This window comes from Myxocyprinus asiaticus, chromosome 4 (genome assembly GCF_019703515.2).
Source record: "Myxocyprinus asiaticus isolate MX2 ecotype Aquarium Trade chromosome 4, UBuf_Myxa_2, whole genome shotgun sequence".
Classification (NCBI taxonomy): Eukaryota; Metazoa; Chordata; class Actinopteri; order Cypriniformes; family Catostomidae; genus Myxocyprinus; species Myxocyprinus asiaticus.
The window spans coordinates 46,811,404-46,832,668 of NC_059347.1; the positions used below are offsets into that span (position 1 = coordinate 46,811,404).

The following is a 21,265-nucleotide window of genomic DNA, read 5'->3' on the forward strand; positions in this document are numbered from 1 at the left end:
GAAAAAACTTGTAGATTCATTCACAGAACTGTCTTGAAGGTGTGTTCCTCCTCAAAATAAACTCCAGCTGATATAAAGCCATTCAGTTTCCTCGGACAGACAAACAAATGATCAGTGAGCCGGCTGTTATGAGTGCTGCAGATGAGGTAATCATTCTACTTGGAGGCATAAGCACAAAGAACAAATATATTTAACCACAACTGTCCCGAAGTAGTGTAATTCCACAAAACAAGCTCCAGCCGTTAGGCAGAGCCAGCGTGAAAAACAAAACCGGCAACCCGGTTCCTCGGATGAACAAGAGCCAAACTAACTCGGAGGCCGCACAAAAAAAAAAAGAAACACCATAACTTACTCAGCCTGTCAACTTTATAAAAGACATCATTTATGTGTGCATATAGATATTTTGTGGTCATCCAAAGTGTCCATTCTCGATCTGGCCAGAAACTTCAGTGTAACAAAAAATCTTCCATCAATGCAAAATCTCTCAATCTCAAAATTTCTTGGAGTCATGCCATAAAACAAACTCCAGCCACTAGGTGGAGTCAACACAAAAAGAAACAAAAATGGCACCCAGCTTCCTCAGATAATAGAGTTCCTGAACCACGAGTCAGTCCACTAATATAAGAAACATCAAATGGCTTACTCCAATGTATTTATAAAGGAGAGTGCCTGTTTTGGACAAGTAAATACTTTGTGACCATTCTTCATTTCTATTCTCAGTTTGGCCGGGAACATCAGAGCAAACAAGATCTTTTTCTGATGTAAGAGTTTCTTGCATTCCTTGAACCGATCGTGTTTCTCTCTTGTGGAATTCGCAAAGTCTGGGAACAAGAAAATATTATGGTTCTTCCAAGAAAGCTTCCCTTTGCTCCTCGCCTGGCGCAACACGAGATCTTTATCAGATGATTTCAGAAATTTGGCCAGAATGCATCGAGGCCAATCTCCTTCAGCAGTTCTGCGAGATGGCACTCTGTGAGCTCGCTTGATTTCCAGTTTATGGCCTGTTATGTCGAGCAGACTCGGGAAAAACTCATCCAGGAATTTCACCATATCTCTGCCCTCTTCATGCTCAGGAATTCCAACAATTCGTATGTTATTCCTTCGGCTCATATTTTCGAAATATTCCAGTTTTTCCGAAATTAATTCCAAATCTGTTTTGGACGCAGGCGGATTAGCGGTTAATTCCCTTTCCGATGACTCAAGATAATCGATTCGTTTTTCAACTTCTGTCACTCTTGTAAACAACTCGGAGAATTTTGTTTTCATCGCCGTAATCAATCGACGTATTACAGCGAGATCCTCCAAGTCAGCAAGAACCTTCGTCAACATCACCGACATGTTGGACAACTGACGCTGAATATCTTCTCCCGACGTGCCGTCCAAATCGAGTCCCCGGCTTGCAGTCCCGTCAGAGGCCTCAGCTTGAACACGTAAGTGTCTTTTAATGTCTCCAGAGTCTGAGAATTTTGACTTCTTTGCCATATTTACCTCAAAGAGCAAGTATGTCATTGGGTGTATCGAATCTCACCGTATCACAACATGAAAATAATTAAAAAACTAGCAAAGTTCGCAGAGCCCGTCATTCACACGTCTGTCTCTCGCATGGCGTCACGTGAACCCAGAAGGTTGTTTTGAATAAAATTATTATTATTATTATTATTATTATTATTTAAAAAAGGTTGTGAGTGGGCTTTTTACCCCACACCTATCCTTTCACTTATTGGACAGTTATTGAGTTTATTCATATATATATACACTTTATATACACCGATCAGCCACAGCATTAAAACCACCTGCCTAATATTGTGTAGGTCCCCTCGTTCTGAGATGATATTCTTCTCACCATAATTGTACAGAGCGGTTATCTGAGTTACTGTAGATTTTGTCAGTTCGAACCAGTATGGCCATTCTCTGTTGACCTCTTTCATCAACAAGGCATTTCCGTCTCACTGAATCTTTTTTGTTTTTGTCACAATTCGGAGTAAATTCTAAAGACTGTTGTGCATGAAAATCCCAGGAGATCAGCAGTTATAGAAATACTCAAACCAGCCCGTCTGGCACCATCAATCATGCCACGGTCCAGATCACTGAGATCCAATTTTTTCCCCATTCTGATGGATGATGTGAACAGTAACTGAAGCTCCTGACCTGTATCTGCATAATTTTATGTACTGCACTGCTGCCACATGATTGGCTGATTAGATAATCGCATGGATGATTGTTGGTTTGAGTATTTCTGTAACTGCTGATCTCCTGGGATTTTCACACACAACAGTCTACTCCGAATGGTGCCAAAAACAAAAAACATCCAGTGAGCGGCAGTTCTGCGGATGAAAATGCCTTATTGATGAGAGAGGTCAATAGAGAATGGCCAGACTGGTTTGAACTGACAAAGTCTACGGTAACTCAGATAAGTTTCTTAGCTGCAGGGTGCTGCATAGGGAACAGTTTCATGGATTCCATTCAGTGGCATGGATACATTCAAAATCAGATTTGCATTAGGTGATACCTTCTACACTCACTTATCTGAGTGAGTGTAGAAGGTGAGTGAGTGTAGAAGGACCATAGTCCCCACATACTTCAAAACGTCCACCACTGTGCCAGTACCAAAGCAATCCAAAAACACTTGCTTAAATGACTGGCTTCCTGTTGCTCTGACCCCCATCATCAGCAAATGCTTTGAGAAGCTAATTAGAGATTACATCTGCTCTGTGCTGCCTCACTGGACCCACTGCAGTTTGCTTACCGCAACAACCGCTCCACTGATGATGCCATTGCATCTACACTACACATTGCTCTCTCCCACCTGGAAAAAAGGAACACTTATGTGAGAATGCTGTTTTTAGACTACAGCTCAGCATTCAACACCATAGTGCCCTCCACGCTTTATGTGAAACTCTGGGCTCTGGGCTTAAACAGCTCGCTGTGCAGCTGGATCCTGGACTTCCTGTCAAGCAGACGCCAGGTGGTTAGAATGGGCAGCAACATCTCCTCATCACTGACCCTCAACACTGGAGTCCCACTCTTGTATTCCTTGTACACACATGACTGTGTGGCAACACACAGCTCCAATGCCATCATTAAGTTTGCTGATGATATGACAGTGGTAGGTCTGATCACTGACAATGATGAAACAGCCTACAGAGAGGAGGTGCACACTCTGACACGTTGGTGTCAGGAGCACAACCTCTCCCTCAACGTCAGCAAGACCAAGGAGCTTGTGGTGGACTTCAGGAGAAAAGACAGAGAACGCAGCCCCATCACCATCAATGGAGCACCAGTGGAGAGAGTCAGCAGCTTCAAGTTCCTCAGTGTCCACATCACAGAGGAACTCAAATGGTCCGTCCACACTGAGGCCAATGTGAAGAAGGCTCATCAGTGCCTCTTCTTCCTGAGACAGCTGAGGAAGTTTGGAATGAACCACCACATCCTCACACGGTTCTACACCAGCACTGTAGAGAGCACCCTGACTGGCTGCATCACCGCCTGGTATGGCAATAGCACTGCCCACAACCGCAAAGCCCTGCAAAGGGTGGTGCAAACTACCAGACACATCATTGGAGGTGAGCTTCCCTCCCTCCAGGACATATATACCAGGCGATGTGTGAAAAAAGCCTGGAGGACCATCAGAGACTCCAGCCACCCGAGCCATGGGCTGCTCTCACTGCTACCATCAGGCAGGCGGTATCGCAGCATCAGGACCCGCACCAGCCGACTCCATGACAGCTTCGTCCCCCAAGCAATCAGACTTTTGAACTCTTGATCTCTCACAATCAATATACATCAGCACTTCACTTTATTAATCTTATTATCTCACACCGGACTATCATAAATTATATTCTCTCTTAACAACACACTGACAACTGACTATCATCTGACAGCCTGAATGTCAATACAGTACAATACAACCTACTGTATATTTTATATATACTATATATTTTTATTGTATGTGTATTCTATATTATGTGTATGTGTATTCTATATTGTGTGTATTGTATACTGTACATTGTATATTATTATTTGTAAATTGTGTTGTGTAAATCTGATGTTTATTGTGAATTTGTATATGTCTCATCACTGTCATGACTGCTATGATGCTCGGAACTGCACCCAAGACTTTCACCCACTGTTGCACTTGTGTATTTGGTTGTGTGACAATAAAAGTGATTTGATTTGATTTTGATTTGATTTAAGCTGATTGGAGTTGTGTTTATAAACCTATTTCAGAAATATTTCATGCTCAGAATTATAATGCACTGTAATATACCATGCCTGTGACTGCTTATCTGAGACTCACTTTTGAGGCTACTCAGTTATTACTTGAACTCAATTTCTGTTAATTTGCTGTTTTCTGGTCTTCTGGGAAGTTGATATGGACTGGCACATGCACCACTGCAACAGTGACCAAGTTATTCCTGATGAGCACTAATGACATCTGCATGACCCTAATGACTTCAGTGTGCACTGCACTACATACTGTGTACACAATACCACTCTGCTTGATGCTACTGTACACAAAATTGTAAGGAAAATGTTAAAACAGGAAATTCTTGCCAACACATTCAAGGTTTAGATTGATGTGTCCTCTGCACCATCTGTAAAACACCCACCCACATTGCATGTCCTAGAGCATTGATTAATAACACCTGATTGTGTATGTTAACCTATGGCTCCCTTCATACAGATCAATGCAGTTAATTAAAGTGAAATGAAAGGACAAAAAACAAACTTTTCAGTATGCGTGTAGAGATGTTGTAGTGGGCCAGTGATTGAGTGAGGAAAGTGTGTCTAAATGGCACATCTAGCATTACAATATCTTTCAGTCCTTCATCATTTACAATGATAATATCACAAAAAATAAATAAATATGAAACATGATCTTAGTGGTATAGGGAGTTGCACCAATGCAAAAGCAATAAAAAGTTTTGTTTGTAATGAACAGCGACCGTATGGGGATGCTGCTTTTTTTTTATTAAACATTATTAAATTGTGATCCATTTTTCAGTCTTTTTTTATTACAGGTATTTTTAAGAGTAAAATTTTGGTGGTCTGTCTGTGTCTGATCTCAGCACACTGCTTTGTCTTCAAAATAACATTCTTAAATGAGATACATTTACCTGAGCAGCAAAAACAGAAGAAATTTAGAACAAAATTTAGCAAGATTTTCAAGGGGAAAAAATGACTATTTGCCAGTGGTGTAAGAAAAAAAACTTGTTTTCTTTGTAAGATTTCTCTAAAATTAGACTTAATGTCTTGTGTAATTTTGGTTATATATTTTTACTGGAAACAAGACTGTGACGAGGAGGAGGGCGTGGCTGGGCCGTGAGGATAAATGCCCGGAGCTGAGTTGCCTAAACAGTGGGAGGGAAATAAGGGAAGAGCCGGGGATGCCAGAGAGAGGGAGAGAGAGACACACGCGGCCGCTTTGTGTGTATATTTATGTTGCTATATTTTCAGTTTGAAGTTCTGTTTGATTAAAGTTTTGTTGTTTGTTAGTCCGGTTCCTGGATCCTCCTTTCCTGAATTGTTACACTGGTGCCAAAATCAGGGAAAGGAGGAAGGGCACGCTGTCTGGAAGAACTTGCCGCAACCGTCCACCAGGAAGTGGAGGAACCACTGCCGCCTGCCAGAAGGAGCTGTTGCTGTCCGCCAGGGGACGGGGAACCGCTGCTGTCCGCCAGGAGCCGGAGGAACCGCTGCCGTCCACCAGTAAGCGGAGGAGCTGTTGCCGTCCGCCAGGTGTTGGAGGACTCGCTGCCATCTGCCAGGAGGCGGTGGAACCACTGCCGTCTGCCAGGAGAAGGAGGAGCGGCTGTTATCCGCCAGGGGGTGGAGGAGCGGCTGAGGACCGGGAGGGTGGCGTGCCCTCGGGAGCCGAAGAAGAGCGTTTCTTTTCTCTCTCTCTCTCTCTCTCTCTCTCTCTCTCCCACTTGCTCTTTCTCTCTCCCCCTCCCTCCCCTCATCTCTCTCAGATTCTCAGGAGGCAGGGAGGACCATCGGGTGATGGAACAGCCGGAAGGGCAGCGTCTCCCCTCCAGAGATGGCGGGGGAGTAAGCCCCGGCCTGAAACGGGCGGTAGAGGAGTGTGACGAGGAGGAGGGCGTGGCTGGGCCATGAGGATAAACGCCCAGCACTGAGTTGCCTAATCAGCGGGAGGAAGATAAGGGAAGAGCCAGGGACGCCAGAGAGAGGGAGAGAGAAACTCACGTGGCCGCTCTGTGTGTGTGTGTGTGTGTGTGTGTGTGTGTGTTTATGCTGCTGTGTTTTCAGTTTGATGTTCTGTTTGATTAACAAATACTAAATACTAAAATACTATTTAAAAAATACATTTAATTTTTTTACAAGTCCTAATACTTGTAAACTTGTCATTTTTTAGTTAGTAAAAATGTAAGAAAATGCTGGCTTATTCCTGTGTTTTAGTATAGCTATATTTTCAGAGTTTTGAGATGAACTGATCAAACGATATTGGTCTAGTTTGCTTTAAAAAAAAAAATTCTTCTCATTTGATTCATTTTTAACACACATGATTATTTTGAAATTTAAGAACTCAAATATTCTGAGGATTAATTGAATAATACATTTAAAACAACTTACTTTGACTCAAGTATTTTGGTAATATCATGTTGCAAGGTTCCAGTGATACCCAACCGTATTAACATTGCAATTTCATTGGAAGTGTCATTCTTGAAGTTAACCAATAATGTTAGCCCACCAGGTACACTTCAATTCATACTTTTTTATGCCTCATGTTTAGACATCAGTTTTAACTCAAACAATTTAGATTATTGATATGATTGAAATTTATTTTATCGTGTATTTTCTTTATCATTTTATGTAAAGTACTTTGAAATGCCATTGTGAAATTAAATTTGCTATATAAATAAACTTGCCTTGCCTTGCCTTGACTTGCCTCTGAAATCCAACAATCATATATGTATAGCACTCTACTTTGGCATACTGTACCATTTATAATGCTCACCACTTGATTTACCTGTTTTGTTTTACCTGTGACATCATTTAATATATAAAATAAAACAAATGTTAATGACTGCACACCAAAATTAAGAAGTCTCTCAGAGCATGTCCACAGGGTGCCAAAAAGGAGACCTTCATTTTAACAGCAAGAGGAGATGCATTCCTTCTGACATCCAGCAGAATTTGGAAACCAAAGGTGAATAATTTTAAGTTGACCTTCTTTATGATCATATCAGTTTAAAGTTGGTTTCTTTATAATCTGGACACACTGTTACAGAAAAATTTACATTTGATTAATTTTAATATTAAAAGGAAAAATGAAGAACAATCAAATAAAATAATGACAGAAATGGCTATTGGCAAAATATATAGCAGTCTCCCACTTCCTCATTCCTCGAACCTGTTACAAACACAGTTCTAGAACATTCTGTCACAACTTGATTTAATTGTGTCCTATCCATTTAAATTTGTAAAATGGAAGTTTACTGAATACATTTGAGTTGGGACTACATGAATACTTTGTGTGGTGTTAATATAGCATTGATGAATCTGGGCAGGGTATTTCTAGTTCCTAGCAAGTATTGCATGGGAGGGGATGCTTGTTAGTTTTTAATGTTTTGTTATGTTCAAATTTAGAAGAGCTTCTGTTATGTTGGAATTTTGGCAGTTACCATTATGGTAAAGAGTGAAGCTTGAGTTTAGAATGAGGACAGGTACTTGTGGTACATATTTTCATTTTTGAGGAATTGCTGTGCTAAGCATGATATAGCTACCAAGCTGCACTAGTGTTTCCCACCAACATGTATTTAGCATGCTAATATAGGCATTATCACAAGCAAGTATATAAAGAAATTAGTTTGAGTTAGTTTGACAAGTAAAATTTTGTTGTGTTTACCCAATTAAATTAGGTTCCCTCTACAGGACATATTGGAGCTGAGATTACATAGTAATTTTAAGGAAAACTAATTTCAAACATGTGGAACTGCTGTCAAGTTAATCAAGAATCAAGTTTAGCCAGAGTTTTTTTTTTTTTTTCTTTTTTTTTTTGTAGCGCTCAAGCTGTAGGTTTCATGAAAAAAGAGCTGTGTGAATATTCTTCAAAATGTTTCCTTTTGTGTTCCATGGATAAATAACAACATACGGGTTTGGAATGACATAGTATTGAGTAAATAAGAACAAATTATTGATTGTTGGGTGAACAATGCCTTTAAAGGGATAGTTTACCCAAAAATGTAAATTCTCTCATCATTTACTCACCCTCATGCCTTCCAAGATGTGTATGACTTCTGTATGACAAACAAAGATTTTTAGAAGAATATCTCAGCTCTGTAGGTCCTCACAATGCAGGTGAATGGTGGCCAGAACTCTGAAGGTCCAAATATCACATAAAGGCATCATAAAAGTAATCCATACAACTCCAGTGGTTTAATCAATGTATTCTAAAGCGATCCAATCAATTTTCGTTGAGAACAGACCAAAATATAATCCTTTTTAAATCTTGAGAGCAATCTCCTTTGCGATCGTGATTTTAAGCTCGATTACACTTCTTATAATGCCATCTAGCGTTCTTCACATGCGTCAAGCACTAAGAAGTGTAATCGAGCTTAAATTCATGATCGTGCCTAGAGACTGCAATGGCAAGATGTACAGTGAAAAAGAAGTTATATTTTGTTTTTTTCTCACTCAAAACTGACTGGTTCACTTCAGAAGACATGGATTAAACCACTGGAGTCATTGAGATTACTTTTATGATGCCTTTATGTGATATTTGGACCTTCAGAGCTCTGACCACCATTTATTTGCAGTGTGAGGACAAACAGAGCTGAGATATTCTTCTAAAAATCTTCATTTGTGTTCTGCAGATGAAAAAAAGTCATACACATTTGGGGATGGCATGAAGGTGAGTAAATGATAAGAGAATTTTCATTTTTGGGTGAACATTTCCTTTAATATTCTTGTGCAAACAATTGGCCCATTAGACTGGCAGCATTCCAAAATCTGAAAAGATAGAGCAAAATGAAACAAGCACACAGGATTTCATACTGTGAGGCTTACAGTAATCTGAAGCACATAGTTATTAACGTTGATGCCTGCAGACATTTTCCTGCCCAAACCTTAGTTTCCTCTGTGTGTGTCTATTTAAAACATGTGGCTGTCTCTTTAAATTTGAAGCAGCTGCACTACAGAGGCACGTGTGTGTATGTCCTTTCCTCTGTTCTCACTCAGCTGTTTGCAAATGATGACAGCTGCCTTAAAAAGCCTATACACACACTGTAAAGATATCTCTCATTGAACCACCATGTTTCCCTATGACCATTATAATTACACAGTCTACCTCCAGTTTAACCACCTGCCTCCCCCTTTAGCAAAGATGTAAAATACACTCATATACATCCACAACCTCTGTCTCTCTTTCCTGTGTGGCATCTACCAATGCTGCTGCTGAGGCTGTGACCTCCAATGCATCAGCATCCATGTGGTTGTTTTCTAAACCGATCTGCTCTCCTTTTCTTACTGTCCCCCAACACACACACATACGCTGTGCAGCTAAACGTCCCTTGTGACACTGAAAAATGTTGCCACTTACTCTTCTCTTTCTCTTTCACCTCTCTCTTTCTCTTTTCCTCTTTTCTGTATGAAGTGTATTTTCCCTGTTTCTAATATCTTTCTACCCTCTCTCTTTTCAGCTTACATGCCCACTGTGCTGTCACACTTGTGACTCTCCTTCTACCTCATTTTCCCTTTTGCTGTCTCTGCTACCCCCCCCTTTGCCTTCATCCTCTACCACCCCCTCCTTTTTCCCACTCTTTTTCTCTCTGCATCTCCCTCTATCTTCCTCCCTCCCTCCTTCACTCCCTCCCTCACTCTGAGGCACTGCAGTAAAGTCTGTTGATAGGATTGAGGCGGTTTTCTCTGCTCTGCGCCGAGAGTGAGAGAGACTGCAGCATGCTGGACTGCAATCACACTAGAGCACATGAGAATCTGCCCACAAAAGCACATGTGTGTGTCCGTTTGCAACCATCAGATTCTCTGCAGCACAGATGTTTGGTGTGAGCTCATTCAAAGAGGATAACTTGTGTCTTTAGCTGTCTAAATCTCATCCTCCCCCACCCCCCCCCAACACACACAACTCCTCCTACTCCTCCTCCGAACCCTCCATCCATCCAGATCGACAGCAGGATGCTGTAGCGATCTGGATGCAGCGCTGAAACTGGAGCTTCACCCTGACACGGTTGCACGCATACCGGCAAAGACATGCCGTTTTGGTTCTCCTTTGGTCTTTTGTCGCTGGAGGATTATAATGCTGCAGGTTTTTCAGGAAACAGCTGGACTCATCGAGACTGAAGATTCTCTAGGAGACTGAACACTTCAGAGTGTGTCTGTGTGTGCATGCTGGTTGTTTTTTCAGAGTGCTGGACTGACGCACGGATACTGCAGCAGAACTGCAGGGGCCTAAACGCTAACCTGGAGGACATGAGGACCCAGTGGAACCCCCGCCCCTGAGCTCCAAACCCCACTGCTACTGCTGCACATTCTGCTGAGGTGCTGCTCTCTCCTCTACTTAGGAGATTTTGGTGTGTGTGTATTTATGGTGGAGGGGAATGTTTTTTCTTCTTTGTTTTTTTCTTGCTGAGCTGCTATGTTGTATTCAGGCAGCAGAAGGTGTGTATGAGTTGAAAGGGCCTAGTCCTGTTTTGCTTTGCTTGTGTGCATGTGTGTGTGGCCGTGTGTGTTTATGTATGATGGCTGATAGAAGATAGTGACAGAGCGTGTCTGTGTCATAGCTGTCTGCTGACTGCTTTGTGCATGTGTATGTGTGGTGTAGCTGAGCAGAGCTCTCAGAGGCCGATAGGATGCTGACAGATCGTGATGGCGCTCGAGATGAAGCACAGAAGCTGCACAGGAAATGGATGAAGCACCAGGCCTTCATGGCCGAACTGGCCCGCAACAAAGAATGGCTTGCCAAGATTGAACAGGTGAGTCACAAGAGCTGAAATGAAAGGAATAGAGAGTGTAATAGGGAAACAGGATATAAAAAAGGAATATACAGATGGACACTGCAAATACAAGCTTCAGGTAACTCTGAGGGGGCAAAATCCTTTCTAACACAATGGCTAATTTTACATGACCTTAGCAAACAGGGTGAATTCAGTTAAATTGTGGCATTTCTTTTTACTTTTTACTCTGGGAAGTGTGCAAGAGATCACGGATAAATGAAGGATTTTGGGGTCAAAAGGAGAAAAAAAGACATTGAGGATGGATTGATGCAGAACAGATTGAAGATTGGGTGAGAATGGGTTGAGGACAGATTCTGAACTGGTTGTGGATGGGTGTAGGATAAATTTGGGATTGTTTGGGGATGGTCTGAGGAAAGATTTGGAACTGGTTATGAATGGATTGAGGAGGGATTCAGGATTTGTTGAGGACAGGTTTGGGGTTGGTTCAGAATTGATTGATGGTTGGTTGTAGGTTGGTGAAAGACAAATTCAGCTTTGGCTTAGGATGTGTTGCTGACATTCAGGATTGTTTGAGGATGGATTGAGAACATATTTAGGATTGTTTGAAAATTAAACAGATTTTGGATCGATTGAGGATGGGATTAGGACAGATTTGAGACTGATTGAGAATGAATGAAGATTCAAGATTGAGTTGATAATCGTAAACAAAACAGGTTTCCCTCAGTCATGGAAAATTTGGAAATATCGGGGAATTTTAAAACAGGAATTTCCAGGCCTAAAAAAGTCAAAGAAATTAGTTAAATCTCAAAAAGTCATGGACATTTCTATTGTGAATATATTTTTTTCTAGTTAAGCTCTGCTCTAAAATATTTCATTGACTAGAAATTGCTCTTTGTGAGTCCAGTCTCTATAAAATGATCCTTAAAAATTCTTATCCAGTAATCCTTGGAAAATGGTAGTAGAAATGAAGAGTGGAGAGAAACCTTGGTAGTGATAAAGATAGTGGAAAGGTGGGTAATGTGAGAATGAGAATGTGTGGACCAACTTCAGTGGAAATAAAGATCAGCATTGAGAAAAGGGGCCTGTGAAAAACTCTTTACTGTTCTGATACAACCACACAGTGTTCACATCTGCATTATTTGCACATCTTATTTTGAATGTCAGTTGCCACTAATGTTGTCTATGATGACATGACGTATTACAGCACAAGCTCAGGTTCAGTTGGACTATGGTGTCTTGTGATGCCCTGCAAGACAGTCTTTGATCCCAGGTGACCTGTTCTGATCTGGCACATGCTGTCCTGATAGATTGCTTGTCCTGATACACCACAGAAAACTTCACTCACCATTATGTTTTTCCAAATGAATTTCTTTCTTCTGTGGAACAAAAAAGGGAGATGTTAGGTATGTCCCCATTATCTCAGCCACCATTCACTTTCTATAGACAAGAGATGCAAAAGCGAACAGTGACTGAAGCTGTTATTCTGCCTAACATCTTTTGTGTTTCGTGGTAGAAAGAAAGTCATACATGTTAAGAACAACATGAGGGTGAGTAAATTATGACAGGATTTTCATTTTTGAGTGAACTATCCCTTTAATATGATATGTATGTAAATAATTCTAAAGGTGTGTTAGGTATTTCATGACATGTCTGCGGGTATGGCTGATTACAGAAAATGTCAAGGACACCTTGTGGCAAGATACATTGCTTCATGACTGCATAGACACTGACATTGTTCTCCTTTCATGCTGACAGTGGTTGGAAACCTGCCGAACTGCCAGAGTGAAATGTGCTAAATGTTTCACAAGTGCCAAATTGTGCCATGAAAACAGCACTATACATACACATATGTGCAAATAAACTACTTTGCAAGACTGCAAAAGAAAGTACAATGGCATTATACAAATAGATGCAGATGCAGAATATGCATCCGTTATATGCTTCTGGTCCATGAATGGATGTGATGCATATATTCATGTTATTATGGTACATGTGTTTACATATATTTTATGTAACAAGCAGTGTGGACAGGGCTGTTAGTATGTGGTAGTGCTGGTCAGGGTGGATCTGTTCTTTCTCACTGTTGTAGATTGTGGTAACGCAGTGATTTTTTTAGTTGTGAAGAAGAATTAAACATAAAGAAAAGCTCTACCACAAGGATTGCTGCTGTGGTCAAATAAAGTGTGTGTATATGTAGGATTTTCAGATGCATTCTACTGCATTGATGATTTGTTGTATAATAACTCTAATATTGTGAGTCTTCACTCTCTGCACCCTGTGTATTTGTAGTAGATTTGTGCTGCATGTTTGAATTCTAGTACTCTCAATGGTTTATAAGATGTCGTGGGCCTGCTGCCATTCTTTTTTGGCCTTGTTTTCTCTTCTCGTGTTTCTTTTGATGTTTCATTCTGTGTGGTGCAACAACTGAACTGATTTTATTTACAGTTCACAGAGGAATAAGTCACGTAAAATGCCAAGACTTTACAGCCTTTGGGCTGGCCATATACATATTGCTTTGCAGAGTAACAATTAAGCTAATCTTTATACAAGCTGATTTTAAATGTCACTCTTGTTTGTCTTCTGATACTTCTATGTTAGAGATTGCCTGAAGGGTGCATCCTCTTACTGGAATTAATGCCAAAAATCAGTCGTCAGGCAGCAATTTTCCATGTTTATGCCATAAAATGGTGTGCTTGTGTCTTCACCTGGCTTCTTAACTAGGTTAACCAGCAAGTCTAAATTTTATATGGTAATGCTGGTCAACAAGAATGGACTTTCTAGTCATTACTATCTAGATCTGTACCAAACCAGCTTGAACCAGCAACAAAATTCATGTTGTTCTCAGTTGGTCTTTACAGCTGTGTCATGTGGCAACAAAGACTAGTTGTTCTGTTCACGGAGACCCTGTTTACACCTGGTATTAAGATGCGTTTCAAGTGATTCGGTCGCATGTGGTCAGGCGAGACACATTGCTGTTTACACCTGGTCGCCTAAATGCGTCTCCTGTGACCACTTGTGATTGGATCTGGAGGGGAAGGACGACATACATCAATCACTATGTCAATGTGTTTCTGCATAATAAAAACCGCAACAAAGTCAGAAAAGACAAATAAAGCATGTAAAAATGGCGCACTATTTCTCCCAGATGCAGCAGAAATTGAATCTTAGCACAAATGCAACACTTTGAGCAGAATTTTTCATTATTTTAGTGCTTTACCTGTATTAACCTGAGCTACAGATGTTTGTGCTTCTCATAAGTGTCCCTGCATGTTCAGACACAGTGAAGAAGATCCGTGAAGTTCTATTGTTTGTATGTATCTGCTTTTTAAAATGTAAAAGGTCGACAACATTTGTGGCATAATGTTGATTACCACAAAAAATTATTTAGACTCGTCCCTCCTTTTCTTTAAAAAAAGCAAAAATCGAGGTTACAGTGAGGTACTTACAATGGAAGTCAATGGGGCCAATTTTTGGAGGGATTAAAGGCAGAAATGTGAAGCTTATAAATTTTATAAAAGCACTTACATTAATTCTTCTGTTAAAACTCATGTATTGTTTGAGCTGTAAAGTTGTTGTTTTTTCCGATTAACACTTTGTATTGATTCTAACAAATGAAAAAGAAAAGCAAAACATATATGCACAGGATCAACTTTTAACCCCAATTATTCTCCTTCCCCCCAATCCCCACCATGACCCCCAACAAACATCCCTGTGGTCAAAGCCAAAGTTCACACACAAAAAATAAAATAAAAAAAATAACTATAACTATAACTATGACTATAACTATATATATATATATATATATATATATATATATATATATATATATATATATATATATATATTTATAATCACACACATTTAAACTATAAATCCCTCTCCACTGCCCCTCTCCGAAAGCCTTCCAAAAAGGTCAGGTCAGGTCAGCTGCCCCACTTCTTATTAAACAACTCCATGTTGCCTAGCCTTCTACCTGACATCTCCTCAAATGCTGCCACCCTGCCCATCTCCGTGCACCACTCCTGAAATAAGGGCGCACCAGCCGACTTCCATCCCCTCAGAATGATCTGTCTACCAATCATAACACTGGCTAGGACCCAATTTCTTATGTATTTATCCCCTATACTAATGACCGCCCCATCACCTAAAATACAGAGTCTGGGGCAAAATGAAATCTGAGTGCCCAACACGTCACACGTAAAACTCTGAACCCTCAACCTAAATTGTTGGATCTTAACACACCACCAAAAAACATGAGTTGTGTCCCCATCTTCTGACTGGCATCGCCAGCAGGTGGGTGTGTCTTTAAGACCAAGCATATACAATCTAGAGGGGGTCCAATAGAATCAATGTAAAATCTTAAATCGCATAAGGAGCACCCTTGCATCTCTAGATGCAGACTTGGCGTTTTTTAGAATCCTAGCCCACACTCTCTCCTCCAATACCAAGTTTAAATCTTTCTCCCATAATCTCTTGATAGAAGTTAAAGCTCTGTCCCCCAGACTCTGAATTAGCAGGGAGTAATACATTGATGCCTCATGCCCTTTTCCAAAAGCAGTAATCACCACTCTCAGAGTATCTGCCGCTTTAGGGGTGGTGTATGCTACTCCCAAAAATAGTACAAAGCAGGTGGCACAGCTGTAAATACCTAAAGAACTGAGACCTGGGAATCCCAAAATGTTGAACCATATTTTCAAAGGATCTCAACACCACTCTCATATAGGTCACTGAGCGTATTAACCTTCCTCACAATCCACTCTGTCCAGCAGAAAGGGGACTTATTAATACATAACTTTGGGTTCAGCCATATGTTTGAAGCATCATTTAAATAAATGTCCGAATTAAACACTCTGGACACTTTTGTCCATACCTAGTGCAAATGCGAGATAACGGGGTGTACTTTATATATATATATATTCCTGTTTGCGCACAGCTTCCCTGTCAAACAAATATATTTACTGAATAAAAAATCTAAATATCAGGTCGGGAGATGAGACTTTCCCTCCCTCCCTCCGCGTCTCCACGCCTCCGCGCAGCAGTGCAGCACACCTTGGCACTTCACAGACAGGCAGACAGGCAGACAGGCAGGCAGCTGCCCCTCCCAGCTCCTATCCCAGTTGTGTTTTTCTTGGCTTGTGTGGAGGTGAGTGGTGATGAACAAAAGACTAAACTTCCAGTGCCTCAACTTTAGAGCTAATTAGCCAAAAGACAAATATAGTTAACTTGTGTCTTGCTAACATGCATGACTCATGAGCTACTAGCTAATGTAATAAGTTAGCTAAAGTTTAGCTAAGGCAATATATCATGGCCATGCAGGCTAATGTACTGTACTTAATGAAGACACTACAGGTGAATACAGTAAAATTTGTGTCTAATAACGTCATCACAATCGCCACATTGATATGCAAATTAGGCGTTAACTAATTAAAATGCACTAATTTGCATACATTTGACAAGGCACTGCAGGTGAACAGGATAAACAAAATAACTAAAGCATATCACAACAGAACTTCCCCAGTTAATGACTTACATTAAGAGTCTTTTCCCCTGAAATGTTATGTTTAAATATGCAGATTAGCTTGTTTCGTTTAATTTAGAAGAAATCTACAGATGCAAACAGACGGTGGGTAGTAGGCTTAAAACAAACACCACCTAAATGTGTATTTTGGAAGTTTACTTTCCATTAGAGTAAAAGAAGACATGGAAGCAAAATAGACCAAAATCTCAAAATTGACCACTACATAAAAAAAGTGTCCTGCCTTAAACAGTAACTTCATAATTTTGATCGTAGGCTCCTCATCTAATAACTATCCATTCTATTAGTTTATTGTATGCTGAAAGATCTTTACATGATACAGTGGTCCAATAACACCAAAATAATTAAAACAATTTATTGCCATGTGCAAAATTAACAAATTATTCGTGAAACTATGTCCCTCTCCTTGGTACAGTCATTTATTCTAAATATATACTTGAAACTAGTAGCATAGAAAACATGCACATTGTGGCATAGTTTCCTTTTGCCTGCTCTTGTGATAAACCTAGTGAATACTAAAGAAGACCATGGTCTCTGTGTGAACTGATTATTTTGTAGAAATCTGTTGAATATGAAACAATTGCGTGAGTGTGAGGGAATTAAAATAAATTGGTAAGGATGTCAGAGTTGTGTTCATATATTTAACATTTTGTTTAAAAAAAAATGTTTTTAAATAAATAATTATGAGAGGTGCCCTTTTTTTTCTACTTGAGCCCCTGCCCCCCAAAATGTCTGTGTACGTCCCTGCTCTCAGGTGGAAGCGACCAATGAGCCAAATGTCTGAGACCGAATGCATAATAATAAAACAAAATCTTGGGTAGGCCTAGCCCACCTTTGTCAATCGGCCTATGCAACTTACTGGGATGTTTTCCATTCCAAATGAAGGACTTCACTATGCTATCAAACTGCTTGAAATAAGAGAGGGGGACACCTATAGGGAGAGATTGTAACAGGTAGTTGAATTTTGGAATACAATTCATTTTAATAACATTAACCTTCCCAATCATAGATAAATGTAATGAAGCCCACCTACCCACATCGCTCGAAAACCATTTTATTAATGGGTCAAAATTAACTCTGACTAAATCACACAAATTTGCTGGGAATAAAATACCCAAATACTTAATGCCCTGTTTGGGTCACTGGGAGGTGCCCGGATGAAAAGCCGTTTCCGGGCAGTACGCTGTCAGAGCCAAGAGCTGTAAAGTTGTTTACATTTTAGGGTTTTAGGGTTTAGAGCAGGTTTGTTGACATTACATCATCATGGCAACAAAGTTGTAAAATTGTCTATAACTTTACACAGAAAAGGTTAGTAAGTGATTTTCTCACATTTACAGGCATATTGTTTATGTCTTGTTGCTATACTTTTGAAACAGGGAGTATTTTAATTGGCCCCCATTCACTTCCATTGTAAGTGCCTAACTGTAACAGATTTTTGCTTTTCTTAAAGAAAAGGATGGATGAGTCAGAATTAATTTTTGTGGTAATCAATATTACGCCACAAATGCTGTTGATTGAGCTTAACTTTTATTGAACCTGGAATACTCCTTTAATGTAAGAGCAACACCAGTTACTCTGAAACATGAAAGACATGTAGGGACATAGATAATAAAGTTATTATTTAAAATTTCTATTCGAAGTTGTGTAATGAGTTATTAGTGATTTAAAACAAGGTATCATAAAAAGCAGAACCACCAAACTATCCATTTTGGTACTGGTACTGGCAGACGTTGTCCTAAATAATTGGATACTGGTATCATCAAGCAGATTTTGTATTTGTGCATCTCTAGGCAAGGCAAGGCATGCCAAGGCAAGTTATTTATATAGCACATTTCATACACAATGGCAATTCAAAGTGCTTTACATATACATTTTAAAGAAAATACAAGATACATTAAAAAAAATAAAAAACAATTAAGAATATGAAATAAGAATACCAAGTAATAAAATAAATGTGAATTTTTTTTTAAAATGATGAAAATGAATAATAAGAAAAATAATATTAAATTGTTAACACCATTCATAACTGTTGTTAACCTTCCCTGATTAAACAGAGGATAACCAAAAATTGTTAACACACACTTGAATTGTTGTCAACCTTCCCTGGCACAGCAGAGGATAACTAAGTTGTTAACACCATCCGAAACTGTTACTAACCTTCCCTGATCAAACAGAGGATAACCAAACATTGTTTACACACACAATGAGAAAAAGTTATATAAAAATAAAATAAAAAGAATAAAATAGAATAATTAAAATGAAAAAAGACAAAAGCAAATTGATTCAGTAAAATCAATAAGTGCAGCACAATGCTCAGTCAGAAAATGCACAGCTAAACAGAAGTGTTTTCAGTCTGGATTTAAATATGGCTACTGTTGGAGCACTTCTAACCTCTTCTGGAAGCTGGTTCCAGCTGTGGGTGTCATAATAGCTAAACGCTGTCTCACCTTGTTTTGAGTGAACCCTCTGTATGTCTAACTGACTTGATCCTAATGATCTGAGAGGTCTGTTAGGTTTATATTCAACAAGCATATCTGAAATATATTTAGGCCCTAGGCTATTGAGTGATTTATAAATGAGTAATAATACTTTAAAATCAATTCTAAATCTCTAGTAGGTTCATCATAGTCAGATCACGTGTTGGGAACTGTAATGTCAAAGTATGACATAACATCCACAATTATAATGAATACCAAGTGCTATAAAAATCTTTATTCCCTTGATCTGTAAATGCCAGTGAAAATCAGCAGCTCTTTGGCTGCTGCATGTGGGTGTGACTGTCACGTATCTCCCGGCTCTTTCATGAAATTGTGGTTAATATTAATTTAGTACCCTTAATCCTTTTTTAAAGCATTGTTCAAGCAATTTCAGTGGACCATATCAAGAGTTCTAACCAATCGTATGAGTGATCTGAATGCTGCAGTGAATTAGATCTCACGCTCACCAGCAGGTGCATGGGGATTCTATGTTTATTGAATATTCTGTGTTGCTGCCTAGATAAGTGTGGGGTATGTGTTTGACTTTGAATTGTTAGATAGTTTGCTTAGTCCGGTTTGAAGAGGGAGAATCTAATTCTGCTTTCTGTGCTAACTGGAACATACTTCCTTTTCTCTCTCTGTACTTGAGGATTTTGTTTCATTACTATGTGTGCTGTGTCAGAAATCTATTTGACAGAATTATGGATTAAATTGTTTTTTTTTTTTTTTTTTTACTACAAATTGGGACTGTTCTTAAGCACAACGGATGGCAACCACAATATGATATAAGACTTTTACATCTATCATTAATAATAAGGGATAGAATAAGAGATAGTTTACAAAGAAATGAAAATTATTTCATCGCTTACTTATGCTCATGTTGTTCCAAACCCATATGTCTTTCTTTCTTCTGTAGAACACACACACACACACACACACACACACACACACACACACACACACAATAATAATAATGATAATAATAAAATGCTAGACAAAATGCTGGGGACTGACAGCCACAGTCACCATTCACTTTCATTGTATGGACAAAAATATGCCGTAAAATGTAATGGGCTAACATTTTGCCAAACATCTTATTTTGTGTTCTACAGAAAAAAGAAAGCCATATGGGGTTTGAACAATGTTTTTTGGTGAAATGTCCATTTAATTATAATCTATTTATAGTTAATTAGCTGTAATATTGTCAATTTGAGGCTGCGCAAGCAATGTAGCAACTTGGCGAGGTAAAATAAAATGTGCGGCCGGTCACAGACATTTATCTGCATTGTACAACAGTTTTGAAAGTGGCCCATCCAAACAGAATTTACAGGCCATGTCCACACTATTTTGTTTTCATTTGAAAATGCTGTTTTCAGTTTCCTAATGTCATAAATAGGCAGTTATGGAAAGATTTTTTGAAACTGAAAGCATGTTTTTGGAGGAGGAAAATGCAGTTCTAGTGTGGATGAGTAAATATTACAAAATCAATACATTTTCAAACAAAACCATATTAGTTTGGACGTGGCTTAATCCATTTAATAAGTATCTGTTTTCACTATTATTCACTAAATTCTAGAGATCAAGGACCTTGATTCAGAAGAATTCTCTCTTTTAGGAATCTCAAAAGTGAGTATACCTTGAAGGCCGAAGTATATTAATGGTCAAGTACAGAATATCAGTACTCTTGCTTTTACTGTGTAGGCCTTTTCATTTTATTTCTCATATTCTTTTTTTTCTTTCTAATTTTATCTTTCATCCAAAACAGTTGTTTATAGATCTCAAGTTGTCAGGAAAAACTAACTATACTAAATGTGATTAAAATACACTTTAAATGTGTTAACATTAATTTTAAACAAGTCTGATGATTCTTTACTAGTGTATCTTGAACTAATGTTAAAAAACAATAATACACATAATGAAAAGGATAGTTCAGACTCTAAGTTCTCATTGGATGAGCCATGTTAGAAGGCATTGTAAAATGCTTATAAATGCACACCTGTGATTGTATATTCTACTGTATTTTAATGTGCTATGTAGCATGTCAATTCTTATTCTGATTTTTACTAACAATAAATATATGTAACTATTTATTGCACATTGTTGTCTTTTATCATATTGCTTTTGCTGCCGTTTTATAAAAGAAAGCCTGTGTATTACAATGATTTATCCACCGGTAAGGGGGTTTTAGGCACTCCTCTACATGTCATGCCTAAGAACATCCTCTCTCATCTCTCGTGGCTTATTTGTTTAATTTAAAGAGTACAAAATACTAGTATAACTGTATTAGCATTAGGGCTGTTTCGAGACAATTATACAGT

At 39.1% G+C, this 21,265-nt stretch overlaps 1 protein-coding gene across 3 annotated transcripts in view; it reads left to right on the plus strand.

Moving 5' to 3' along the window:
• The first annotated feature begins 10,168 nt into the window (after nucleotides 1-10,168).
• Nucleotides 10,169-21,265, plus strand: part of LOC127438676 (spectrin beta chain, non-erythrocytic 4-like) — a 43,346-nt gene continuing 32,249 nt past the window's right edge. The window contains exons 1-2 of one of the 3 annotated variants that reach the window (XM_051694443.1): nucleotides 10,169-10,550; nucleotides 10,802-10,952. In XM_051694443.1, the coding sequence (XP_051550403.1) occupies nucleotides 10,830-10,952 (123 nt within the window). In that variant the 5' untranslated portion in view covers nucleotides 10,169-10,550; nucleotides 10,802-10,829. Of the gene's footprint in view, nucleotides 10,639-10,801; nucleotides 10,953-21,265 lie in introns of all 3 variants that reach the window. The other 2 variants (XM_051694423.1, XM_051694433.1) reach the window with 2 other exon arrangements.